At 51.4% G+C, this 27187-nt stretch overlaps 1 protein-coding gene across 1 annotated transcript in view; it reads left to right on the top strand.

Annotated features, from left to right (window-relative positions):
* CTNNA1 (catenin alpha 1) overlaps positions 1–27187 on the top strand; it is a 208911-nt gene that overhangs the window by 119839 nt on the left and 61885 nt on the right. The window contains exon 9 of the mRNA XM_064161488.1: positions 1101–1253. Coding sequence (XP_064017558.1) covers positions 1101–1253 — 153 coding nt within the window. The remainder of the gene's footprint in view (positions 1–1100; positions 1254–27187) is intronic.

Genomic DNA, 27187 nt, shown 5'->3' with positions numbered 1-27187 from the left:
TTGCTCTCTTCTCTCAGGTGGCCAGCACCAGAACAAGAGGACACAGCCTCAGGCTGCACCAGGGGAGATTTAGGCTGGAGGTGAGGAGAAAGTTCTTCCCTGAGAGAGTCATTGGACACTGGAATGGGCTGCCCGGGGAGGTGGTGGAGTCGCCGTCCCTGGAGCTGTTCAAGGCAGGGTTGGACGTGGCACTTGGTGCCATGGTCTAGCCTTGAGCTCTATGGTAAAGGGTTGGACTTGATGATCTGTGAGGTCTCTTCCAACCCTGATGATACTATGATACTATGATACTATGAAAGGAGAGCATTCCTGCATGTCTGCCCTCCTCTGCTGCTTTGTGTCCAGTGCTTCTCTCTAGTGAATTAAAAGCTAGAAGCTTCCAAGGGGCAACACGGGGTGGAAATGTAGTCTTTTGTTAACTGTCTAATAAAGGTGTGGGATTCTTAATCATCCTCACCACGAGAAAGATTTAACAAAGCAAAAAACCCAACTCCCCTTTTTATGGATTGTGAAGGAAATCAGGTATGGTTTAGAGCTTCTGATGGCAATTCAGCTCAGAGAGCCTGTTTGCTTTGAGAGCTGTATTTATGTAACACGAATCTTTTGTCCCTTTTGGGTTTTTAAAGCACTGTATTCCTCCTTTCAAGTAAATGTGAATATGGATCAAGTCTGTTGAAAAGAAAAAAGGGAGGGGAGGGGAAAAAAATTGGGTTTTTTTTTCTTCCAATAACAAAATAACACAGTTAAATCAGCATGTTGTTTAATCAGCCAAGGGAAGGAAGGCAGCAAATTTACTCAGGCAAAACCAATATGAACTGTTAAATCAATATTTGTAGCCAAACTGGTGACTTGCACTTATAGAACTAACCCCAGCTTTCTGTTTTTCCTTTTGCTTTAAGGAGATTTGATTTAAATTGACAAGATATAGACGAGACTTAGTGCAGGGAAAGCCTTGACCACACAAAGGGGGGGGGGGGCAAAAAAAGAAGGATCAGCCACGAAAGTGCCTAAGCTTTATGCAGTAAAAAGGAAACAGCAGTGGAAGACCACCTGAAAATCTCTCTCTCTTCCTTCCCTTCTCTCTTTCCTTTCTGTTGTAGCTCCGCAAAGCTGTAATGGACCATGTGTCAGACTCCTTTCTGGAAACAAATGTTCCACTTTTGGTATTGATTGAAGCTGCCAAGAACGGGAATGAGAAAGAAGTGAAGGAATATGCCCAGGTTTTCCGCGAGCATGCCAACAAACTGATCGAGGTAAGCGGGGGCAGAGGAAACGCTCGCGGGGTCAGTGAAGGAGCCACTCAGGGCCTGGGGCAGCCTGCTCTGCTGGAAGCTGTCCCTGCATCTGGCAAGGGAGGGGTTGGGACTGGATGGTCTTTAAGGTCCCTTTCAATCCAAACCAGTGGCAGGGGAGGAGTTGGAACTGGATGACCTTTAAGGTCTCTTCCAACCCAAACCAGTGGCAGGGGAGGGGCTGGAACTGGATGATCTTTAAGGTCCCTTTCAATCCAAACCAGTGGCAGGGGAGGGGTTGGAACTGGATGACCTTTAAGGTCTCTTCCAACCCAAACCAGTGGCAGGGGAGGGGCTGGAACTGGATGATCTTTAAGGTCCCTTTCAATCCAAACCAGTGGCAGGGGAGGGGTTGGAACTGGATGACCTTTAAGGTCCCTTCCAACCCAAACCAGTGGCAGGGGAGGGGTTGGAACTGGATGACCTTTAAGGTCCCTTCCAACCCAAACCAGTGGCAGGGGAGGAGTTGGAACTGGATGATCTTCAAGGTCTCTTCCAACCCAAACCAGTGGCAGGGGAGGGGCTGGAACTGGGTAATCTTTAAGTTCCCTTCCAACCCAAACCAGTGGCAGGGGACGAGTTGGAACTAGATGATCTTCAAGGTCCCTTCCAACTCAAACCAATCTATGAGTTTATGAAGATTGGGCAGAACACAGTTTTCAGTTTCCCTTGAAAGAAATAGCAAACCCTGCAATAAATCTTCCTTCTCAAAGCTGATTGTAATGAATTTAAGTTTGATTTAATGTTTAACTAAAAATGTAAGCTCATCAAAAAGCAGCAGGTGCTGTAACATAGCCCAGCTGGATTTAGATGCTAAGCAATGTGAGTGTGTGATGCTGTTACCTGTACTAGAGTTGTTCATTGGAAATCACATAATCCCAACATGGTGGGGATTGGAAATGACCTCTGGAGATCATCCAGTCCAACCCTCCCTGCTAAAGCAGGGCACTCACAGCAGCTTGCCCAAGATCACAATGGTCAGGGGAGGTTGGAAGCACTACAGAGAAGGAGACTCCACAACCTGCTCTCTGGGCAGCTTGCTCCAGGGCTCCAGCATCATCACAGCAAAAAAGTTACTCCTCATGTTCAGGTGGAACCTCCTGGGTGTCAGTTTGTGCCCCTTGCCCTGCCCCTGGGGCAGACTGACAAGAGTCTGTCCCCATCCTCTTGCCCCCCAGCCTTTGTCTCTTGCTAGGCATTGCTCAGATCCCCTCTAGGGCTGCTCTTCTCTAGGCCAAACAGCCCCAAGGCTCTCAGCCTTTGCTCCTCACAGAGCTGCTCCAGGCCCCTCAGCAGCTTTGTAGCCTCTGCTGGATTCTCTGCAGTAGTTTCCTGTCTCTTGAACCAGAGAGCCTGCAGCTGGGCACAGTCCTCCATCTTTGGCCTCACTAGGGCAGAGTAGAGAAGCAGGAGAAACTCTCTTGACCTTCTAGCTACACTCATCTTGATCCACTGCAGGAGATCAATGACCTTCTTGGCCAAGAGAGCACATTGCTAGCCCAGGGTGAACTTCTTGTCCACCAGTACTCCCAAATCCTTCTCTGCAGCACTACATTCCAGCAGGTCAACCCTTCACCTGTACTGGTGCAGGAGCTTCTTCCTCCCCAGGTGCAGGACTTGCACTTACCCTTGTGGAGCCCTGGGTGTTTCCTGTCCATCCATCTCTCCAGCCTGTCCAGGTTGATACTTTGATCTGTAGTAAGGGAGGTTGTGGCATGAAGGTCCTTTGAAAAACTGAAGCTTTGAGTTGGTTTAAATCAAATACATAGAATCATAGAATGAACCAGGTTGGAAGAGACCTCCAAGATCATCCAGGCCAACCTAGCACCCATGAGAACATCTTCTGGGGAGGTGTTTTGGATGCAAACCTGCTTGTGTGTGTGTAGAGAGCACACAAAGGCCAGGGAGAGAACTCACAATAACAACACAACTGCTCCCTGCCACTTCTTCCTAGTGAAAACCCAAAGTCTCTCCAAGTGATGCTACTCCAGACTAGAGGGAGGGTCAGCATAGATGGGACTGGCCTGTCTGGACTAAAATGCATTAAAGATCAGTGGTCTGCTGTCAGATGTAGCAGCTTTACAAAGAGCAGCCTGAGTTCATACCCTGAGCTCAGCCTCGTAACCTCGTCCTCCTGCCGCTGTTTGTGCGTGATAGTTTTGTGCCTGCTGCTAAATGCCAAGGAGCAAACAGCTGTGGGTATTGCTGAGGAGACATGCCAGTAGGAATACTCTTCAAAACCTCCTCCTGTGCATTTCAGGACCCTTTGAGGCACCAGCTGGCTCCTCTGCTTGACCTCAGCAGCTACCCAGGAGCAGCCACACGCTGGTTAATGTGGTTTTGCTCTCTCGCTCTGGCTGCGTTTGACACTCTGTGTGTCTCCTGGGCTCGTGGGGAATACTTTCACACAACTTGACAGATTTAAATTACTCAAGACACAAGTAAAAAGTCGTTTCTGACTTCTGCTCAATATGTTTTTTCTCACTTTTTTAAAAGCCTTGGGGGCTCTGAGCGTGGTGCTCAGCTGGCCCTTAGCTGGTGTAACGCCAGCGTGGGGTGCGTGAAGCTAGCTCAGCTCCTCGGAGCTGCTGTCTGAGCAGTCAACATCTTTGCTTCTTTGAAGATCTCTTTTTCCACTTCAGGTGTGCTGTGTTGCAGTGTAAACACCACCTTCATAGCCTTTCAAAGTTATTTTAGGCTAAATTGTAAGTAACTAACATTGTTCGGCAGAACAAGGCAGTGCTGCTGTGCCCTGCCCTGCCTCGGCAGCAGGATGCGGCTGTGCCACGTGCAGTGGTGGGAATGCTTTGGGAGGCTTTGTCTGAAGCTTCCCTTCCTGCTGCAGCCAGTTCTGGAGCCCCCATTACAAGAAGGATGTGGAGATGCTGGAGTGTGTCCAGAGCAGGGCCAGGAGGATGCTGAGAGGGCTGCAGCAGCTCTGCTGTGAGCACAGACTGAAAGAGTTGGGGCTGTGCAGGCTGGAGCGGAGGAGGCTCCCAGGTGACCTTCTTGTGGCCTGCCAGGATCTGAAGGGGGCTACAAAAAAGCTGGGGAGGGACTTTTGAGGCTGTGAGGGAGTGGCAGGAGTGGGGGAAATGGAGAAAAGGTGGAGTTGGGGAGAGTGAGGCTGGAGGTGAGGAGGAAGTTGTTGAGCAGGAGAGTGGTGAGAGGCTGGAATGGGTTGCCCAGGGAGGTGGTTGAGGCCCCATGGCTGGAGGTGTTTGAGGCCAGGCTGGCTGAGGCTGTGGCCAGGCTGCTCTAGGGTAGGGTGTCCCTGGGCATGGCAGGGGGGCTGGGACTGACTGCTCCTTGTGGTCCCTTCCAACCCTGCCTGATTCTGTGATTCTTCATGTTGCAAGCCTCATTTAGCTACAAAACTCTTTTTAGGGCTTGCTTACAGAAGTTGACTGGCAGGAGGTTATCAGTGCCTGTTCTGTCATCCTTCTGCCACCCCTTCAGTGGCTGTGTGGTATCCACATTTGGGTTTAGCAGCTTAATTACAGCTGAATAATTGCACTGCTCCGTCTGCCCTTGCTAGGGGAGCCTTTGCTTCCTGCTCCTTCAGAATCATAGAATGGCTGAGACTGGAGTGCACCTCAGAGATCCTCTGCTGCAACCCCTCTGTGGTTGGAACACGTGTGCTGGCTGAAAAGCAACTGGAGGCGGCGGGGGGGATGGAGGGGGCTGTCCTGGCTGGCACCTCAGAGTGCTTTTTCCTGACCTTACCTTATGTGCAAAATGCCAAGCTACGAATGAGTTTCACAGCACTTCCATTCAGCCCAGGAGTCTGCCTCTGAAGAAAGACTGTTCCCTTGGAAGGGTGCATTAAACAATATTTCTGACTGGCATCAAAAGGTTCAGCTAAAATGATATGCTGCAGCAACAACGATTTGAAGGCTCTCTTATTGCTTCTGCTGTCTGAAATGTAACTACAGCTAGAGAGGAGCATGATCTAGGTGGCTTATAAACCTCTTCTGTGAATGTAGATGGATTAATATACACACTCAGCTTCGACAGCAGGGGAATGGCACTCCTGCAGAGCCCTTGTCTCCCGGGGGATGGAGAGCCACTGCGGAGTCGTCTGCGGTGTCAGATTTAGTGTGAAGGAAGACAGGTCGGGGTGGGCTGCACTTAGGATGTCTCGCTGTGCCTCTGCCAGAATGGAGAAGGATTGTTTGCAAGTTCCCATCTGATTCTGCTCCAGGGCAGAAAACTCAGCTGCAGGTATGCAGAGGAACAATGAAAGATTGTGTAAGAGCAGGAGAGAAGATGTTCCACTTGGTGAGATGAGAAGTGATTGCTTCCCCCTGCTTCCAGAGGAAGAGGAGTGTGCTGGGGAGTTTGTCATAACTACCCTCAGAAATGCTGCCGAGTGACTCAAGACATCAAATGTGACAAAACAGCTGCAGTGCAGAATGGAGCTGTGTTGTGTATCATGCTGTGATTGACAGCCTCCTGTGTTTTAGATGTAGAAGAGAATGTGTCCTTCCCTCCTAAGCTGAGGGGATGGGAAGAAACAGGCAGAGAGCTGCTCTGCACCAGGGAATTTTTTGTAAGGTCCTTGTCAGAATTAGTGAGAGGTTTTTTGCTCCCCTTTTGTCCTGTGACCTGGAGGGGTCTGTGCTGCTCTTCTGGTAAACCAGCCCTGGAGGGGACTGTGATAAATACCTACATATGTACATTGAACATCAGACACTGCTGCAGGTGGTGGCTAGATAGGGGAATGGCAGTGCTGGTTCTGCCCTGGGTTAGCACAGGGAGCTCTTGCTCCTGCAGTGCAAAGCCCTCCAAGCAGCTGTCAATGCAGCATGGTGGGATTGGAAGTGGCCTCTGGAGATCAGCCAGTCCAACCCCACTGCTAAAGCAGAGCACCCACAGCCTGGACAGGAGGCAGGCTGGAGTCAGCAGTGTCAGCTGGGAAATGTAGATCCCAGAGTCCCAGCATGGCAGGGTTGGAAGGGATAGCTGCAGATCATCCAGCCAGCCCCCACTGCTGAATCAGAGGCACCCACAGCAGCTTGCCCAGGATCACAATGGCATGGGGGGGGGGGGGGGGGGTTGGAAGCTCTCCACAGGAGACTCCACAACCTGTGTGGGCAGCCTCCTCCAGGCCTCCAGCACCCTCACACCAAACAAGTTTTTTCTTCTGTTCAGATGGAACCTCCTGAGTGCCAGTTTGTGCCCACTGCCACCTGTCCTGTTACTGGGCACTACTGACAAGAGTCTGGCCTCAGTCTCTTGCCCCCCAGCCTTGATCTTTTTGCTAAGCATTGCTCAGCTCCCCTTCGGTGCTGCTCTTGTGCAGACTCTCAGCCCCAGGGCTCTCAGCCTTTGTCCCTCACAGAGCTGCTCCAGGCTCCTCAGCAGCTTTGTAGCCTTTGCTGGACTCACCACTGCTCAGGGCACACCTGGAGTGCTGTGTCCAGTTCTGGGCTCCCCAATTCAAGAGAGATGTTGAGGTGCTGGAAGGTGTTGAGAGAAGGGCAGCAAGGCTGAGGAGGGGCCTGGAGCACAGCCCTGTGAGGAGAGGCTAAGGGAGCTGGGGGGGTGCAGCCTGCAGCAGAGGAGGCTGAGGGCAGAGCTGATTGCTGCCTGCAGCTGCCTGCAGGGAGGCTGTAGCCAGGTGGGGTTGGGCTCTTCTGCCAGGCAAGCAGCAACAGAACAAGGGGACACAGCCTCAAGTTGTGCCAGAGGAGATCTGGGCTGGCTGTTAGGAGGAAGTTGTTGTCAGAGAGAGTGATTGGCATTGGAATGGGCTGCCCAGGGAGGTGGTGGAGTCATCATCCCTGGAGGTGTTTGAAAGGAGGCTGGCTGGGGCACTTAGTGCCATGGTCTGGTTGATTGGATAGGGTTAGGTGATAAATTGGACTCGATGATGCTGGAGGTCTTTTCCAACCTGATTAATTCTGTGATTCTCTCCAGCAGTTCCCTGTCTCTTGAACTGGGGAGCCCAGAACTAGACACATGAATCTGGCTGTGGCCCTGCAGCTGCAGATGCAAGCACATGATACAAGTACTTGAAGGGTGCCACAAGAAGGATGCAGAGAGACTGTTTGCAAAGGCCTGCACTGATAGGATGAGGAACATTGGTTTGAAATGAGAGCAGAGCAGATTTAGATTGGGTGTTAGGAACAAGTTCTGCACCATGAGGGTAGTGGAACACTGCAACAGGTTGCTTAGGGAGGTCGTTGAGTCCCCCATACTTGGAAACCATTAAGTTCAGGCTCAGCTTGGCTCTGGGCAGTGTGATGTAGTGGAGGATGTCCCTGCTGACTGCAGGGGAGTTGGACTGCATGACCTTTGGAGGTCCCTTCCAGCCCAAACCATTCTGTGATTTGGGTATTTTCATTTTGAAGCTTTGCTTTTCTGTCAGCAGAGCACTCTCTGTTTTGTGATTCCTAAAGTCACAGAATCATAGAATCAAGCAGGTTGGAAGAGAGCTCCAAGCTCATCCAGCCCAACCTAGCACCCAGCCCTGGCCAATCAACCAGACCATGGCACTAAGTGCCCCAGCCAGGCTTGGCTTCAGCACCTCCAGGCACAGTGACTCCACCACCTCCCTGGGCAGCCCATTCCAATGCCAATCACTCTCTCTGTCCAGGCAGCCAAATCTGACCAAAAGGTGAAATAACCACCAAAAAAATCAGATTTGCCTGCTGGATCTGTACCTTCTAATGAAACCATACCAAAGCCATGACCCAGAGGGCTTCCATCTGATTTGTTTCTCATGTAGGAAGATCCTAACCCTCCGAGCCTGCCTTTTGACAGCTGAGGGATGGTTAAACAGCAAAAAGAGATTTGTCTTGGCTGAATAACACATTTCAAAGGTAGCTTTCAAAACTGCCCTGCATTAACAGTCCTTAACTAGCCAGCACTCTGCCTGGCTTCTGTTAGAGGAGTTTAATTCAGGAGCCTGGAAGCCAATTAAACTGCAGCACACAAAAGAGACAGCATTTTGGGAACCAAAGTTTACATTCACTTGTGAACTCCTGAAAGCCTCCCTGGCTTACAGCTCCTGAAGTGCTGCTTTGTGTGACAGTGGTTTTCATGATGCTGGGCAAAGCAGCCTTGGCTCTCCAACCTGTAACTGTTCTCTGGAGGCACAGCTTGGCATTGCCATCCTTAGCTTTGGCATTTCTCCCCCTGAAGAAACAAGGCTGTCCTGCAACATGGTGCCTGTGTTGAGTGATGTCATTTAGCACCAGGCTGCCTCTTTGTGTCTCCCAGCCTCTGAAGTGTGCTCCTGCACAAGTTGCCTTTGTGCCTCTCCCTGTAGTCACTGCAGGCAGAGTTCTGGGAAATAAAAAAGCCACAAAGGTCCAGAAGAAACTTGGGCTGTGCTGTTGAATGCAGACTGTCAGTTGGTCACTGGTTTTGTGCTGGGTGGTTTAGCTGGCAAAGTTTTCCAGCCCTTGAGAAATGAGGTAGTGAAAAGGTAGATGAGGACAGAGGCCAGTTTAAAACCTTCCAGTAGCTGTTTGCTTGCTGAAGAAGGTTTGGGAAAGGCAAGGTTTGTAAATCATAGAATCTAACAGGTTGGAAGAGACTTCCCCAGGCTCATCCAGCCCAGCCTAGCACCCAGCCCTGCCCAATCAACCAGACCATGGCACTAAGTGCCCCAGCCAGGCTTGGCTTCAGCATCTCCAGGGATGGTGACTCCACCACCTCCCTGGGCAGCCCATTCCAATGCCAATCACTCTCTCTGCCAGGAACTTCCTCCTCACAGCCAGCCTAGACCTGCCCTGGCACAGCTTGAGACTGTGTCCCCTTGTTCTGTCCCTGGGTGCCTGGCAGCAGAGCCCAACCCCACCTGACTACAGCCTCCCCGCAGGCAGCTGCAGGCAGCAATCAGCTCTGCCCTGAGCCTCCTCTGCTGCAGGCTGCACACCCCCAGCTCCCTCAGCCTCTCCTCACAGGGCTGTGCTCCAGGCCCCTCCCCAGCCTTGCTGCCCTTCTCCAAACACCTTCCAGCACCTCAACATCTCTCTTGAACTGAGGAGCCCAGAACTGGACACAGCACTCCAGGGCTGGCCTGAGCAGTGCTGAGCACAGGGGCACAAGAACCTCCCTTGTCCTGCTGCCCACACTGCTCCTGAGCCAGCCCAGGATGCCAGTGGCTCTGCTGCCCACTTGGGCACACTGCTGCCTCCTCTGCAGCTCCTCTCTGCCAGCACCCCCAGGTCCCTCTCTGCCTGGCTGCTCTCAGCCACTCTGTCCCCACCCTGCAGTGCTGCTTGGGGTCGTTTTGGCCAAAGTGCAGAACCCTGCCCTTGGCCTTGTTCAGTCTCATCCCAAACACCATTCCCTCAGAACACCAAACAATCTTCTCCCATTCTGTGAGCCACTGCCCCTCTCTCAAATATTTGGCTCCAATTTTGTTTTAAAGCCTCTTTCCCAGAGAAGCTTTGGTAGTACCAGAGAGGCAAAAACTCTCAATGATGTTTCATAATCTTCCCCCCCTACCCAATTGCTTTAATTTATCTGCAAAGACTGCTCTGTGCCTTTGTTTTTAATGCACTGGGCTGTAGCTTGCATATGGAGAGCTGATTTTCTCATCCTCCCTGAAAACCCCTGAACAGATGCAGACTGCAAATTTATTTGCTTGGAAAGAATCACATTTGGGCACTTGACTCCATAAGCTATCTGTAGCCTCTCACACTGACATATTCCCCTTCTGTTGCCCTAACTGCCTAGCCTCATGTCCTAGAGTCATGCTTCAGACCTCACTCTAAAAATACCACTCCCCAAAAGCCCAAAGCCTTGCACACTGGCAACCTTTTTAGGACAATTTAGCCTGATTTGCCCATACTTGCAGCCTGGATATTCTTCTGAGAGTCTTAACAGCTGCAGGTTTTACATGTGAAAGGCTTTTTAAAGGATCTGAAGAGGGCAAAAACGAAGCTGGAGTTTAAAAATAGTCGCTGCCTCTTGCACTTGAGGCATGGCAGAGGTGTGGGAAGGCTGAGGCTTGCCTGTCCTTTCTCTCTGTGAGCAGTGACTTAGCTGGGCACAGCTTTGTGATAAAGGTGTGTGCTTAGTGGCACAGCAATGTGCCCTGGGGGCCAAGGAGGCCAGTGCCATCCTGGGGTGTATTAGGAAGACCGTGTCCAGCAGATCAAGGGAGGTTCTTCTCCCCTTCTACTCTGCCCTGCTGAGACCTCATCTTGAATACTGCCTTCAGTTTTGGGCTCCTCAGCTGCAGAGGGACAGGGATCTGCTGGAGAGGGTCCAGCGGAGGGCTAGGAGGATGATGAGGGGACTGGAGGCCATGGCTTATGAGGAGAGGCTGAGGGACCTGGGGCTGCTTAGTCTGGAGAAGAGAAGACTGAGAGGGGATTGAATAAATGTTTATAAATATCTGAGGGCTGCCAGGACGGGGGGCACAGGCTCTGCTCACTGCTGCCTGGGACAGGACAAGCAGCAATGGATGGAAGCTGCAGCACAGGAGGTTCCAGCTCAACACAAGGGGGAAGTTCTTTACTGGAAGGGTCCCAGAGCACTGGCACAGGCTGCCCAGGGAGAGAGGTGGAGTCTCTTTCTCTGGAGCCTTTCCAGGCCTGTCTGGATGTGTTACTCTGTGATCTGTGTTAGATAGGATTGTCCTGCTCTGGTGGGGGGCTTGGACTTGATGATCTCCTCTTTTGTGCACCTTACACTCATTGCTCCTTGTCCTATCCCAGGGAGCAGTGAGCAGAGCCTGTCCCCCACCTCCTGGCAGCCCTCAGACACTTATAAACATTTATCAAATCCCCTCTCAGTCTTCTCTTCTCCAGACTAAGCAGCCCCAGGGCCTTCAGCCTCTCCTCACCAGGCACTGCTCCAGTCCCCTCATCATCCTTGTAGCCCTCTGCTGGATCCTTTCCAGCAGATCCCTGTCCCTCTTCAACTGGGGAGCCCAAAACTGAAGGCAGTACTCAAGATGAGGTCTCAGCAGGGCAGAGTAGAGGGGGAGGAGAGTTTCTGTTCAGTAGGCTAATTTATAGGGGGGAAATAATCTCCAACCTCAAGTTTGACTTGTGTTTATTTGGAAGTGATTGTGTATTATAAGAGCAGTGTCCTTGCAGTTGGGCTGGCAAACAGAGGCAGAGCCAGGCCAACTCCAGGCTAATTTCCCATTTGAAGATGGAGAGCAAAATGCTTCTCCTGAAGAGCTTGCTTGCTGCAATTTGTCTGTAGATAACCTTGGCAGCAATTTGAAACAAATGGCTTCAGTAAATGGCCACTAGAACTCTTTAATTTGCCCTCTGAAGTCTGACACTTCTCAAGAGCCAATGCACTTCCCTTGTAACTTCATTTTATTAGTCAACTAATTATAAATCAATTAAGTTCTGCTGGTGGAACAAGCTTTCCTTACAGTCCTCAGCAGCAAAGGAGGAAAGGCTCAGGAGGGGAAAACAATAACCCAACCCAGTCCTTCCACTTTCCAACGTAACTGGAGATGCAAATTTAATCCATCATACATAAGTAAAGGCAAGTGACCTTTAAATAGGATAGCTTTTGTTCTTGTAACAGGTTTTTTGGAGGCAAATCTTCTTAATGCCACACTAAATTATGTAGGAAAAGGTCTGGACATGTGGGTGCAGAGCCAGGCTTGGATGTAACTGGAAGCGACTGAAGTGTCCTGCTCAGGAAGCTTTTTCCCTGCTCGGAGCAGGATGCAGTTTCATAGAATGGTTTCATAGAATCAAGCAGGTTGGAAGAGACCTCCAAAATCATCCAGTCCAACCTAGCACCCAGCCCTAGCCAGTCAGCAGTGCCATGGTCTCATGGCACCAAGTGCCTCATCCAGTCTTTTCTTGAAGACCTCAAGGGTCGGTGCCTCCACCCCCTCCCTGGGCAGCCCATTCCAATGGCAATCACTCTCTCTGCCAACAACTTCCTCCTCACATCCAGCCTAGACCTCCCCCAGCACAACTTGAGACTGTGTCCCCTTGTTCTGTTGCTGGTTGCCTGGGAGAAGAGGCCACCCCCCACCTGGCTACAGCCTCCCTTCAGGTAGACAGCAATGAGCTCTGCCCTGAGCCTCCTCTTCTCCAGGCTGCACCCCCCCAGCTCCCTCAGCCTCTCCTCACAGGGCTGTGCTCCAGGCCCCTCCCCAGCCTTGCTGCTCTTCTCTCAACACCTTCCAGCACCTCAACATCTCTCTTGAATTGAGCAGCCCAGAACTGGACACAGCACTCCAGGGCTGGCCTGAGCAGTGCTGAGCACAGGGGCACAAGAACCTCCCTTGTCCTGCTGCCCACACTGCTCCTCAGCCAGCCCAGGATGCCAGTGCCTCTGCTGCCCACCTGGGCACACTGCTGCCTCCTCTGCAGCTCCTCTCTGCCAGTACCCCCAGGTCCCTCTCTGTCTGGCTGCTCTCAGCCACTCTGGCCCCAGCCTGCAGTGCTGCTTGGGCTTCTTGTGGCCAAAGTGTAGAATCCTGCACTTGGCCTTGTTCAGTCTCATCCCATTGGCCTCTGCCCACCCATCCAGCCTGGCCAGGTCCCTCTGCAGGGCTCTCCTACCTTCCAACAGCTCCACACCTGCTCCTAGCTTGGTGTCATCTGCAAACTTACTGATGCTGGACTCAATCCCCTCATCCAGATCATCAGTAAAGATATTGAACAGTTAGGAGCAGGGAAGGAGACACGATCAGAGTGAATGCTGGAGGTAACTTTGGCAGCTGTAGAATTAAATGGTGAGCAGCTGCTTACAAAGTGCTGGGAAAATTGCTCTAGAACTGAAAACCAGGGGCTCTGAAACCCACCTGGGTGTTGGCTGGACTCAGCTGCTGTGGCAGCTCTGGTGGCATTTGGAAAGTTGGGATGTGGGAGCTGTGGGATTGCTTCTTGCTGCCTTGCAAGCATGCAGCAGTGTCTGTGAGGCAGCAGTGCAGAGGCACTGCAGGAATGAGAGACTTCTTCCACCCAGCCTTGTGCTGAGGTCATTCCAAAAGGCCAACCTGAGGTCACTGCTTCTGCTCTTGCTCATGCTCAGACTCACAGATTCACAGGATGGTTTGAAAGGGTCTGGAGAATGCTGGTAGAGATTAAAGCTCATGTTGGAAGAGGAATAGGAGACCTCAGGGTAATCTTTCTACCCAGGTTTCATTGTAAGTACACAAGGGGGAAGCAAGGCCATCAGCAGGCTGACAGTGAAACTGATGAAGTGTTTGAAGATGGATTTGAACCTTCACATGTCTGGACAGTGACTGGGGGGTTGGAGGCATTCTTCTGTTTGAAGAACATCCTGGTTAGCTGCTGCTACTTGGAGCAGAGGCATTTCTGCTATGCTCTTTCCACAGGGGCAGTCATCATGGTTGGATGAGTGTGGGGTTTGGTCTTGAAGCACTTAGACCTAGGGAGGTGCAAAGGGTGCAGAAGTTGGAGGTGAATGAGGTTAAGGCTTGAGAAACTATTCATAGAATAGTTTAGGTTGGAAGGGGCCTTCAAGATCATCCAGTTCCAACCCCCTGCCATGGGCAGGGACACCTCCCACCAGCCCAGGTTGCTCAAGGCCTCATCCAACCTGGCTTTGAACACCTCCAGGTAGGGAGTGTCCACAGCTTCCCTGGGACACCTGTGCCAGTGTCTCCCCACCCTCACTGGAAAGAACTTCTTCCTAAAATTCACTTTAAATCTCCCCTCTTCCTCTTTAAACCCATTCCCCTTTGCCTTGTCATTACAAGACCTTGTCAGTAGTCCCTCCCCAGCCTTGCTGTAGGTCCCCTTCAGATATTGGAAGGCCACTCTAAGGTCTCCTCAAAGCCTTCTCTTCTCCAGGCTGCAGAGCCCCAACTCTTGTAACCCATCCTCATAGCAGAGCTGCTGCAGCCCCCTGAGCATCTGCCCTCCCTCACTGGAAAGAATTTCTTCCTGATCTCCAGTCTAAATCTGCCCTCCTCAAGCTCCAATCCATTTACTTTCTTGTCCTATAATGATAGGACAAAGTTCCTTCCTGGCTTTCTTGGAGGCACCCTTCAGGTACTGGGTGGCTGCTCTAAGGTCACCCCAGAGCCTTCTCTTCTCCAGGTTGTTAATGTCCTTTGACCCCACCAGAATCAGCCATGTGTTTACTCTGTTCCTTTTTCCTTTGCAAACAGAAGTGTTTGGCAAAAAAAAGGGCTATCTGGGAAAGAGGTCAGGCAAGATAAAGCCCCTCTGAGTGTTGCTGCTTTTGCCTTGATGTCTTCAGAGGCAGGTAAAAAGTGACTTGAGTCCCAGCCTGCTCCATTTGCCAGAGAGAGTGTTAATTCCAACAGCATTTTTAAGTAGCTTTTTGGGCATAGCTTTTAGAGCTGTGACATGAATGTTTTAATCCTTGCTATGCAACTAAAAGCCTTGATGCACAGTCTGGATTTTCATCATCTCAGTCATTAGCAATATTGGATTATTAGTCATGTAGTGTCATCAAGGAGTTGTCTGAAGGCTGCGTGGAGCTCATTCCTCTTGGTGTTTTGTCGCCTTCTTCACGAGCATAATGGACTTGTAATTACTGTTAAACTCAGTGTGAAGGGTTGTCTGAATCACCAGAAACTAGTTTCAGCAGCACCAAGTTGGAAGCCTTTAGGAAGGCCATGAGGCAGCATGTTCTGAGTGATCAGCTAAATCATAGAATCATAAAATGGTTTGGGTTGGAAGGGACCTGAAAGCTCAGCCAGTTCCAACCCCTCCTGCCATAGGCAGGGACATCTCCTGCTAGAACAGGTTTCTCAAGGCCTCATGAAGACTTCCAGGGAGGTTGTGGAGCACAGAAGCACAGAATGTGATCTCTGATCACATTCTGTGCTTCTGTGCTCCACAACCTCCCTGGGCAACCTGTGCCAGTGTCTCACCACCCACATTCTCTGTGCTCCACAACCTCCCTGGGCAACCTGTACCTGTGTCTCACCACCCTCACTCTCTGTGCTCCACAGCCTCCCTGGGCAACCTGTGCCAGTGTCTCACCACCCTTAACCTGTGCCAGTGTCTCACCACCCTCACTCTCTGTGCTCCACAAGCTCCCTGGGCAACCTGTGCCAGTGTCTCACCATCCTCACTCTCTGTGCTCTACAGCCTCCCTGGGCAACCTGTGCCAGTGTCTCACCACACTCAACCTGTGCCAGTGTCTCACCACCCTCACTCTCTGTGCTCCACAGCCTCCCTGGGCAACCTGTGCCAGTGTCTCACCACCCTCAACCTGTGCCAGTGTCTCACCAGCCTCACTCTCTGTGCTCCACAACCTCCCTGGGCAACCTGTGCCAGTGTCTCACCACCCACACTCTCTGTGCTCCACAACCTCCCTGGGCAACCTGTGCCAGTGTCTCACTACCCTCATTGTCAGGAACTTCTTCCTAACATCCACTTTAAATCTCCCCTCTGCCAATTTAAACCCATTCCTCCTCGTCCTGTCATTACAAGACCTTGTCAGTAGTCCCTCCTCATCCCTCCTGTAAGGCACTCCAAGGTCTCCTCAAAGCCTTCTCTTCTCCATGCTGCAGAGCTCCAACTCTTGTAGCCTGTCCTCATAGCATAGGTAGGCTTTGGTAAGCACAGAGGATTTGTTGTCATAGACTCATAGGATCACCTGGATTGGAAGGGACAGCTAAAGGTCATTTAGTCCAATCCCACCTGCAGTAAGCAGAGACATCCTCAACTACATCAAGTTGCTCAGAGCCCTGTTGAGCCAACTAGATCAGGCTGCCAGGGTCTGGAATATCTCCAGGGATGGGTCCTCAGCCATCTCTCTGGGCAACCTGTTGCACTGTTCCAGCACTCTCATGGCGCAGAACTTGTTCCTATCAACCAGTCTAAATCTGCTCTGCTCTCATTTCAAACCATTGGTCCTCATCCAGTCACTGCAGCCCTTTGTACACAGTCTCTCTGCAGCCTTCTTGCAGGGCCCCTGCACCTACTGGAAGGTGGTGATTAGATTCCTCCTGAGCCTTCTCCAGGCTACACATTTCTTAGAATCATAGAATCAAGCAGATTGGAAGAGAGCTCCAAGCTCATCCAGTCCAACCTAGCACCCAGCCCTGTCCAGTCAGCCAGACCATGGCACTAAGAGCCTCATCCAGTCTTTTCTTCAACACCTCCAGGGATGGTGCCTCCACCACCTCCCTGGGCTAAGGATAGTTCTTCAGCTGCTGTCCAAACATCACTGCCAGAAGTGCTTTTGTTTGCTTAGAAGCGTCTGAGATGAAGATTTGCTTTGCAAGATCAGGTCTACATTACCTACCAGCTGGGTGATTTCTATCATGGCAGCTCAGAGGGACCCTTCTAACTAATGTGTCTGTTGCTTATAACAACATTTTATCACTTTAACTTGTTTGTCTGAGGAAGGAATCCTTCCTGTGCCAATAGTTACATCTGCCACCACAGCTGCATCAGCGAGGGGCACAGTGCCCGTGTAGCACACTGCCGTTCCTTTACCAGCCCCTGCTCTCTGGCATCCCTATGGGAAGGGTAACCCACCAGTCTGGAAAGAAAGGTGTTCCTGTGCTACTGGGGGTGTGTTTTATGCTCTAGAGCTGTTAGTTCCCTTCAAACACCTCTTCCCCTTTCTTTGATTGAAAACCTTTCCTCTTGGCAAGAGACAGAGAAGTGCTCTCCCTCCTGCACTTGCTGCTCAGCAGACAGAGCCCATTCAATTTGTCATCTTGCACAAGCTCTGGCTTTGCCCAGCTCTCTGAAAATCTTCCCTTCTTGGTGAAACTTTGCCATCACATGGGGGCTGCACGTGTTGGAGAGAGACATTTCCTGGGGGGGCTGGAAGGAGCTTGCCAGATTTCACAGGACAGCTGTGCCCAGGATGGCAGCAGGTAGCTGGAGACGGCTCGCTTAGGTTGGGAGCCAAATGCAAAGCTGCATTCCTTCCTTAGACTTTCAGACACACAGATACAAGGTGAAAGATGCAAGCTCTGAGGTTTAACTCCAAAAGAGAGGTGGTCACAGAATCACAGAGTTTCTCAGATTGGCAAAGCCCTTCAAGCTCATCGAGTCCAATCATTAGCTTCACACTGACAAGTCCTTGACTAAACCAAATCCCTCAGCACAACATCTAATCACTGTGAATCACTGTGGTTGGAAAGGACCACCAGGATCATCCAGCCACCCATGAAAACATTAAGCAGTTGGCTTGTAGGGAGCAGAAAGTATCTTCTCTGATCCCCCTTCCTCCTTCAGTCAGCTGCCAGCCTGTTGAAATCAAAGCCCCTGAACACCTCATTTCTCACTGGCTGGAAGTTTTGAATCAAGGATGAAAACTTTATGCTTGCCACTTGTGTTCCACCTGGCTGAAATTTCCCCTCCACATCTTCCTAGAATCATAGAATCAACCAGGTTGGAAGAGACCTCCAAGCTCATCCAGTCCAACCTAGCACCCAGCATCTAGACCATGGCACTAAATGCCTCATCGAGTCTTTTCTTGAACACCTAAACCAGATTTGAGGCTGCAGAGCTCTGGAAATAGTTCTCTCCATTTCAGTCCTTTGTTCCCTCCTTGGTGCTTTACTTTATGGAATCATAACATATCATCAACCAGGTTGGAAGAGAGCTCCAAGATCATCCAGTCCAACCTAGCACCCAGCCCTGGCCAATCAACCAGACCATGGCACTAAGTGCCTCATCCAGGCTTTTCTTGGACACCTCCAGGGATGGTCTGGAGTTTTCCTGTGTGCAGCTTCTGGTAGTTAAAGACCTTTTTTAAGTTAATACATTGGGATTCTGTTGCCTGCAGGAAGCTTTAGGGCTGGGTGCTAGGTTGGACTGGATGATCTTGGAGGTCTCTTCCAACCTGGTTGATTCTATTCTATTCTAATTGAAGTTGTACCTTCTGTGGAGCTGCAGCCACTCCCAAGTCACATAAAATCAGAGAGTAGCTAACAGCCTAACTCCTGGTAGCTTACTCCAGAGTCCCAGTGGGCTTGAGCTGAAGTCCTCCTGCCATCCCTCCAGGCACTGGAGAAGTGAAACTGTTTGGAGTGATTCCTAATTAGCAAAACCAAAGAGTTTATAGGAGTACACAGCTAGAACACAGCCTTATGCAGTACCCCTTAGGACTGGACGTTAAAATGGTCACATTTGTCTTGGATATTGCTTGTAGTGTACGAGGGAATGAATAAATGTATGGGCCTGGTGAATAATAAAAGCCTTTTGGAAAGAGGGATGGAAGTTACATAATTGACAGCTCTTCAGTGAGTCCTCAGAGCCCTTAGTTGCCACTTAGCTTTGTCAGAGCAGTTGTTGCTGCAGATAAATGAATTCCATGGGCTTTGGCCATCATGAAGGGAATCTGGACCCTTTGCTTAATAGGAGGGGGGAGAAGAAATTAGCTGTGCCTTATTGGTGTTCCATGAGGATGTCAGATGTGCTCTTCTTTAGCAGGCCCTCCAGAGGAAAGTGGTGAATGGTTGCCTGCCCCCTCCCCCTTTATTTCTTAACTGCATTTAAAATGAGTGATTTAAAGCTGCTTAAAAGTGGGAATTCACATTCCTGGAGATGCTGCAGAACAAAAAGCAGCTAAAAAAAAAAAAGCAGAGCAAGAAGCAGAAGTTTTGTAGTTTAATCAGGAATTAAAATGCCTTAGAAGAGGTTTGTTTCCATGATGTTGAGCTTCCCCCAGTATGAATGGGTTAGAAATGAGGGTGTGAATAGGTTTGTTAGTATTCCATGAGGGCTTCTCAGTGAAGGTTTGTGTATCCCCACCCCCCAAAGTGATGTTTGGAGAGGCCACAGGTTAGCTCTGGACTGAAGTCTTTCAGTGGTAAGAGCATCTCGGTAGGACGAGGGAGGTTCTTCTGCCCCTGTGCTCAGCACTGCTCAGGCCACACCTTGAGTGCTGTGTCCAGTTCTGGGCTCCTCCATTGCAGAGAGCTGTTGAGATGCTGGAAGGTGTTGAGAGAAGGGCAGCAAGGCTGGGGAGGGGCCTGGAGCACAGCCCTGTGAGGAGAGGCTGAGGGAGCTGGGGGTGTGCAGCCTGCAGCAGAGGAGGCTCAGGGCAGAGCTCATTGCTGCCTGCAGGGAGGCTGTAGCCAGGTGGGGTTGGGCTCTTCTCTGAAACAACCAGCAACAGAACAAGGGGACACAGGCTGAAGCTGTGGCAGGGCAGGTCTAGGCTGGATGTTAGGAGGAAGTTCCTGGCAGAGAGAGTGATTGGCATTGGAATGGGCTGCCCAGGGAGGTGGTGGAGTGGCTGTGCCTGGAGGTGTTGAAGCCAAGGCTGGCTGGGGCACTTAGTGCCATGGTCTGGTTGATTGGGCAGGGCTGGGTGCTAGGTTGGGCTGGATGAGCTTGGAGCTCTCTGCCAACCTGCTTGATTCTATGATTCTGTGATTCTAAAACTCTTTCTTTTTGCACTGCTGTGTTTACAGCTGCAGTTGCTGAGTTGTCAGGCTCTCAGTGTTTGATGAGATCCTGCCTTGTAACAGCACTGCGTGGCAGAGGCAGCTCTGCCCATTTCACGTGGCGCAGCAATGAAGGCATTGCTGAGCCTCCTCCAGGTCACACCATTGCTGGGGGATTGCACCCAGCACCCATTTAGGAGGGCTGGGCCCATCTGAGAAGCTGTAAACCTGTAAACAAGGAGGAGAAACTCAGAGTTGCATCTCTGAAGTCAACACAGGTGCACGAAGCAAAGCCTTTGGTGTCCACCTTCAGGGTCAGCCGTTGAAAGCCTCCTGGAAGGTGATTTGTGGGTTAGAGATTCTAGTGCTTTTTTTCCCTCTTGTGCTTTTTGTCTCTCATTAAAGAAGCAGTCTGTGTGTGAGGTAACCTCTCTGCCTGAGCCAGGATGTCTGTGCACAGGGCAGGTTTAGCAGTACAGAGCTGTTGTGGTTTGCTTGGTTATTTCCAACAGCATTACGTCAGAATCACAGAACTGGTTTGGTTGGAAACGACCTTTAAGGTCATTGAGTCCAACCATTCTCTAGCTCTACCAAGTCTGCCCAGGGGGGTTGTGGAGTCTTCCTCTCTGGAGATGCTCCAAACCCACCTGGATGCCTTCCTGTGTAGTCAGGTATAGGAGATCCTGCTCTGACAAGAGGGTTGGACTGGATGAGCTTTGGAGGTCCCTTCCAGCCCCTGACACTCTGTGATTCTGCTAACTGTGTTCCTGACTGACCTTGTGCAGGGACCTCTGGAAGGAACCAGCTCAGTAAATGCCTCATCCCATCTTGCAGTCCTTGGATGTCATCCTTCATACCAATCAGATTGGAGTTTCAAAGCTGCTCACTGCATGAATCCCACTTTTTTAGATGAGTTTATCCAGCTCTGAGTTCTGCTTGGCACTGCTGCCCGCGTTCAGCTCGGGGAAGTGGCTGTGGCTGTGCTCTGCTGCTCAGTGCTGTGCTCCCTGGGGCTGCATTTCAGCTCCTTCAGCTCTCTGCGGGCAGCTCCTCTGCATCCTTCCTGCCTGTTGGGGTCTGGCAAAGGGACCACAAGGAGTAGCCAGTGCCAACCCCCCTGCCATGCCCAGGGACACCCTACCCTAGAGCAGGCTGCACACAGCCTCAGCCAGCCTGGCCACAAACACCTCCAGCCATGGGGCCTCAACCACCTCCCTGGGCAACCCATTCCAGCCTCTCACCACTCTCCTGCTCAACAACTTCCTTCTCACCTCCAGCCTCACTCTCCCCACCTCCAGCTTTGCTCCATTCCCCCCACTCCTGCCACTCCCTCACAGCCTCAAAAGTCCCTCCCCAGCTTTTTTGTAGCCCCTTTCAGATCCTGGCAGGCCACAAGAAGGTCACCTGGGAGCCTCCTCTGCTCCAGCCTGCACAGCCCCAACTCTTTCAGTCTGTGCTCACAGCAGAGCTGCTGCAGCCCTCTCAGCATCCTCCTGGCCCTGCTCTGGACACTCTCCAGCATCTCCACATCCCTCTTGTCCCAAGGGCTCCAGAACTGGCTGCAGTACTCCAGGTGGGGTCTCAGCAGAGTGCAGCAGAGGGGGAGAATCCCCTCCCTGGCCCTGCTGGCCACACTGCCGCTGCTGCAGTGGCTTTCTGGGCTGCAAGTGCACACTGCTGGCTCCTGCTGAGCTTCTCCTCCACCAGCACCCCCAAGTCCCTCTCCTCAGGGCTTCTCCCCAATCACTCACTGCCCAGCCTGGATTGGTGCTTGGCATTGCCCCGACCCAGCTGCAGGATGCTGCACTTGGTCTCGTTGAACCTTCTGAGGCTGGCTTGTGCCCACCTCTGCATGCTGCAGCAGAAGATGCTGTGAATGGCTGTGTCAGTGCTGGAGAGGTATCTGAGAGGCATCAGTCTGCTTTCTCCAGCCTGTCTTCCTTCCCAGGGTATTTTTAACTCAGTTCAAGAGACTGCTCGTTATGGCTGATTACATTATTGGCCATTTTTTTTGGTCTCCTTTGATGCCTGTGCCAGTCATGCTTATGTAAAGGGGCTTGATGATGTTGAATGGTTAAGAATGAACAAATGCAGCGGGGATTCAATTGCTGTTTTGCTCTCCAGCACAAGTGTTCTTTCTAAATCAAGGCTGACCACTTACTGTGCCAGTCAGCGACGGCATCGCAGACGTGGAGCAGCTATTCCCTTTCCCTTTGCTTTAAGGAGAAGTGTTGTTTGCTTGAGGTGCTCTGCTTCATTTGGAGCTTTTAGAAATGTCTCATCTGTGAGTGCTCTGTATGACTTCAGTCAGATTTGGTGGTGCCTGATCTCGATGCCAGCTGCGGAGTCCTGGGTGTTGTGCGTACCTCTCGAGAGCAGTGCCCTGTCCTCTGTCCAGACAGGGAGCTGGAAGTTATCACTGAGTTGTTGTTGTTGTTGTTGTTGATGGCTTCTTTCAGGTGCTTTGAAGATGCAATTTCTTACTCACACAGGCATCCATCTCAGGTGGTCCATGCAGTTCTAAGATTCATAGATTCAAAGAATGGTTTAGGTTGGAAGGGACCTTAAAGGTCATCCGGTTCCACCCCCCCTGCCACAGGCAGGGACACTTCCCACTAGCCCAGATTGCTCAGGGCCTCATCCAGCCTGGCCCTGAACGTCTCCAGAGAGAAGACATCCACAAGCTCCTTGGGCAAGCTGTGCCAGTGTCTCCCCACCCTCACTGTCAAGAATTTCTTCCTGATCTCCAGTCTCAATCTCCTCTCTTCCAGCTCAAAGCCGTTCCCCCTCATCCTATCACTACAAGCCCTCATCGAAAGTCCCTCTCCAGCCTTCTTGTTGGTCCCCTCCAGGTGCAGCTTTCGAGCACCTGATAATGGTGCTTGAGAAGACCTCCCTGCAATGTCCTTTACTACTCCATTAATTAGTTGACACAGCTCTTCCATTTCAAGCTTTTAAGAGCTTTGTGAGTGTTTTCCAGTAGCCTGACAGAGCCTTCCCACGGGTGCAGTAAATGCTGAGCTGCTGCGAACTGAGGGACACGTCGTGCTCCAAAGTCATCTCTTGCTGCTGCCACATCCCTGCTTTGCTCTGATGTTTAGCAGATAGCTGGCTGGGTAGTTAGGCTGCTCCTCAGGCAGAGCAAGTCACCCTCCAGGGCGAGTTAGCTTTCTTTTGGCCCAGCACCCTGCGATGATGCGTGGAGATTGGGAGGCTCAGCGGTAGGATGGGCTGTGGCAGCCAACAGTTGGATTGTCTTGAACTGCCAAAGCCCCTCAGTCAGGGAAGCACACACACTTCTTTCATCCAGCTTGGCAGGCCCAGCCAGGCCCTTTCTGCAGAAGAATTGCCATCAGTGAGGTATTCAGGAGAAAAAATGACTGTTCAAAAATGACTGTGCAAAAAAAAAAACAACCCACCCAGAAAGGACAAAATTTCATCCTACCATGGCAGGGATGCTCCATTAGCAACTTCTTTGCCTCTCTGTATTCAGACAGAGCAGGGTCTCTGTGTGCTTGATTCATCACACTTGGCTTGAGAGAGAGCACAACATCTCCAGATAGCGGCGAGGCTGATTTTGTCGTGCTTCAATGTCCCTTTCATTCAGCCCCTGCTCAATAGAGCTTTGTGGAGTTCTCTCTCCTAGAGGCTGTGGCTGCTGCTGCAGAGGCAGGAGCGGTGTGGAAATATGGACCATAAAAAATATTGGCAAACTGGTGGCTCTCAAAAATATGACCTGTGCTTAGAGCAACAGCAAAGTGTTTATTTGACTTTTAAATCATGGCATCTCAGTGGCTTTTGATTCTTTGGAGCCTCTAAACAAAAGTGTTATCACACTTTTGGAGCCCCAGCTCACTGTGGCTTGCTGGGAGCTGGGGGGGGGGGTTAAGCTAGGGCAGAGCTGCAGGGCAAAACATGCCCCTGTGGTCAAACTAAAATCCCTTCCTGATAGGGCATCACAGCTCTTGGTGGTAGTGCCATGCAGAGAGGACCTGAGCCAGAGCCTGCAGCAAATGTGGCACTGGAAAGGAGGGAGAAAAGGGCCTTGGCTAAGCCAGCTGCAAACTGCACCACCTTGCAAGGAGCTGAAGCCTTGCTCCCCGATTGCACCTCTTATGGTGTGGGTCTTGTCTGCAGAAACTGGTGATGATCTGGAGCAGGGGATTGAGTCCAGCATCAATAAGGTTGCAAATGGCACCAAGCTAGGAGCAGTGTGGAGCTGTTGGAGGGTAGCAGAGCCCTGGAGAGGGACCTGGCCAGGCTGGATGGGTGGGCAGAGGCCAATGGGATGAGACTGAACAAGGCCAGGTGCAGGGTTCTGCACTTTGGCCACAACAACCCCAAGCAGCACTACAGGCTGGGGGCAGAGTGGCTGAGAGCAGCCAGGAAGAAAGGGCCCTGGTGGTACTGATAGATAATAGCTGAAGATGAGGCAGCAGTGTGCCCAGGTGGGCAGCAGAGCCAATGGCATCCTGGGCTGGCTGAGGAGCAGTGTGGGCAGCAGGACAAGGGAGGTTCTTCTGGCCCTGTGCTCAACACTGGTCAGGCCAAACCCTGAGTACTGTGTCCAGTTCTGGGCTCCTCCATTGCAGAGAGATGTTGAGGTGCTGGAAGGTGTCCAGAGAAGGGCCTGGAGCACAGCCCTGTGAGGAGAGGCTGAGGGAGCTGGGGGTGTGCAGCCTGCAGAAGAGGAGGCTTAGGGCAGACCTCACTGCTGCCTGCAGCTGCCTGCAGGAAGGCTGTAGCCAGGTGGGGTTGGGCTCTGCTGCCAGGCAGCCAGCAACAGAACAAGGGGACACAGTCTCAAGTTGTGCCAGGGCAGGTCTAGGCTGGATGTTAGGAGGAAGTTCATGGCAGAGAGAGTGATTGGCATTGGAATGGGCTGCCCAGGGAGGTGGTGGAGTGGCTGTGGCTGGAGGTGTTGAAGCCAAGCCTGGCTGGGGCACTTAGTGCCATGGTCTGGTTGATTGTCTAGGGCTGGGTGCTAGGTTGGGCTGGCTGAGCTTGAAGGTGTCTTCCAACCTGCTTGATTCTGTGATTCCATGAAAAGAAAGATCTGGAGTGGGGCACACTCGTGATAGCTGGCAGTGTTTCATGGTGGTGATGCTGTGTGGTCTGTCAGCAGGAGTTTGTTTTCATAGAATCATAGAACAGTTTGAATTGGAAGCAGCTTTAAAGATCATCCAGTTCCAACCTCTCTGTCATGGGCAGTGCCACCTCCTACCAGACCACCTTGCTCAAGGCCCCTTCCAATCTGCATTTGAACCATTCCAGGCTTGGAGCCCCAACAGCTTCTCTGGGCAACCTGTTCCAGTGCCTCATCACCCTCATGGGGGATCAGTTTCTTCCTAATGTCTGACCTCAGTCAAGCTTCATCTGTTTCAAGCCATCACCCTTTGTCCTGTCACTCCATGCCTTTGTGAAATGTCCCTTCACAGCTCACCTGTAGCCCCCTTCAGGTCCTGGCAGGCTGCTCTAAGGTCTCCTAACCTCCTCCGTGCTGAACAGCCCCAACTCTCTCAGCCTGCATTCATAGGAGAGGTTCTTCAGCCTGATCATCTTCTGGACCTGCTCTAACAGTTTGATGTCCTTCTAGTGTTAGGGGCTTCAGAGGTGGGCCCAGCACTGAAGATAAGGTCTCAGGAGGGACTCCTTCTCCTCTTCCAAAGAAATGCTGTTGCATCTGTTTACTTGGTTGGTCAGTGGTGGAAGCCTGTCTCTCTCTCCCTGACAGCAGACTGTGTTCTGCCCTTTGGAACATCATTTGGGCAACTGGAGGGAGGAAGAGGCTCTGCACTTTGGCCTTTTGGTCCCCAAATTAATGATGGGATTGATGATCAAATGCTGCTCAAGTCTAGTGGCACATTGTTCATAGAATCATAGAATCAACCAGGTTGGAAGAGACCTCCAAGCTCATCCAGTCCAACCTATCCCCCAGCCCTATCCAATCAACTAGACCATGGCACTAAGTGCCTCATGGTTTGTGGGACAGAGATGTGAGCTAAGTGGGAGCAGCTGCCCTAAGAGTGTGGTTTGGGGAGGGGGCAAAGCATGGGCCAGAGCAGCTTCAGAATGGCTTGTGTATGAATGTGCAGGGCAGCTTAACTCAAGGGAGAGTGGAATTCCCCCAGCCTAGAGAGAAAAGTGGATGGAGGAGTTTGGTTCTCTGGGGCTGCTGAGCATCTGCTGGCTCAGGGTGATGCTTTTACAGCCCATTGCTGAGGGGGTTTGCAGGTTGCTGTGCCTCTGAAAGGACAGCACTCGGTGTTCATCTGCCTTCACTTGGTGCTATTTTTGCAGCTCTCTGTGTTCAGCTGGCTCAGAATAACGTGCTTGTCACTCACCTGTCAGCCAAGGAATGCAACTTGCTTCAGACTTCCTTCCCCTGAGAGTAGCTCCAAGAGGAGGAATATCTTCATTTACCAAAAAATTCCATGCTGTCCTCTCCCTGTGTGCTCTTAAAAGGCAGGTGTTTACAAGAAGTCTTCTCTTCGGGGTTGACCTAGTTCAGGATGCTGCTGTGCAGCAGGTCAAGGTCTTGGAGTGAAGTTTTTAACATCCTAGGATGCTGTTGGAGTTGTGGAGAATCGTGGATGGGATCTTCCAGATCACCTGTACCAGCAGATGGTTTTGTTTGATGAATTGAAGCATGCCTGGAGGAGCACCTGCCTGATACTGCACTCTCTGAGTAGCTTAGCAGTATACAGGCGTCACAGAAGGGTTGGAAGGGACTTTAGAGATCATCTACTCCAGCCTCCACACCGTGGGCAGGGATGCCTCTCAACTAGACTCAGCTGCTCAGTGCCTCATCCAGCTTGGCCTTGAACAACTCCAGGGCAACCTGTGCCAGAGTCTCACCACCCTCATACTCAAGGACCTCTTCCTCAAACCCAGCCTAACGCTACTCTCCCTCAGCTTAAAGCCATTCCCCCTTGCCCTGTTGCTAGATACCCTTATGAAAAGTCCCTCTCCAGTCTTCCTGTAGACTCCCTTCAGGTCTTGGAAAGCAGCTCTAAGGTCTCCCTGGAGCCTTCTCATCTCCAGACTGAACAACTCCAGCTCCCTCAGCCTGTCCTCACAGCAGAGTTGAAGCCAGCTCCTTCCCGTACCCGTGTCCTGTCGCAGAGGTGTGCCCTGTGCAGCATCAGCAGAACAGCTTGAGCTTTGCAACCCCACTGCACCACTTGCATGGCTGAATTGCTTGATGAGCCTCCAAGTCCTTCTGGGCTGACAGGCAGAAGGGTAGAGGAATGTTGCAAGGGAAAGGCAGCATTCCTCAGAACCCTTAATCCTCGACTGCATGAGAGCTGGATTGGGTTTTTGAGTTGTGTGGTTGCTGCTGTCTCACTCGAGTGGGAATAGGCTTTGGAGCTGGAACTGCAAGGACTGCCAGTGATGCCCTGCTACATTTGGCTGGAGAGAGCTTAACCCAGTCAGCAGTAACAGCAATCTGTCTGCTTGACTATGAGTTTCTGGCCTGATGGGTTATGATGTTTTGCCAGAGAAGGAACACATCTCCATAGTGATTCAAAATTGAGGGGGTGTGAGCAAACCTGCAGGCTCTGTAGTTCACAGGGTCACAGAATGGCTT

The sequence above is a fragment of the Pogoniulus pusillus genome, chromosome 22, assembly GCF_015220805.1.
Source record: "Pogoniulus pusillus isolate bPogPus1 chromosome 22, bPogPus1.pri, whole genome shotgun sequence".
NCBI lineage: Eukaryota > Metazoa > Chordata > Aves > Piciformes > Lybiidae > Pogoniulus > Pogoniulus pusillus.
The sequence above is the reverse complement of the archived record's forward strand: the minus strand, read 5'-3'. Positions and strand labels throughout refer to the sequence as shown.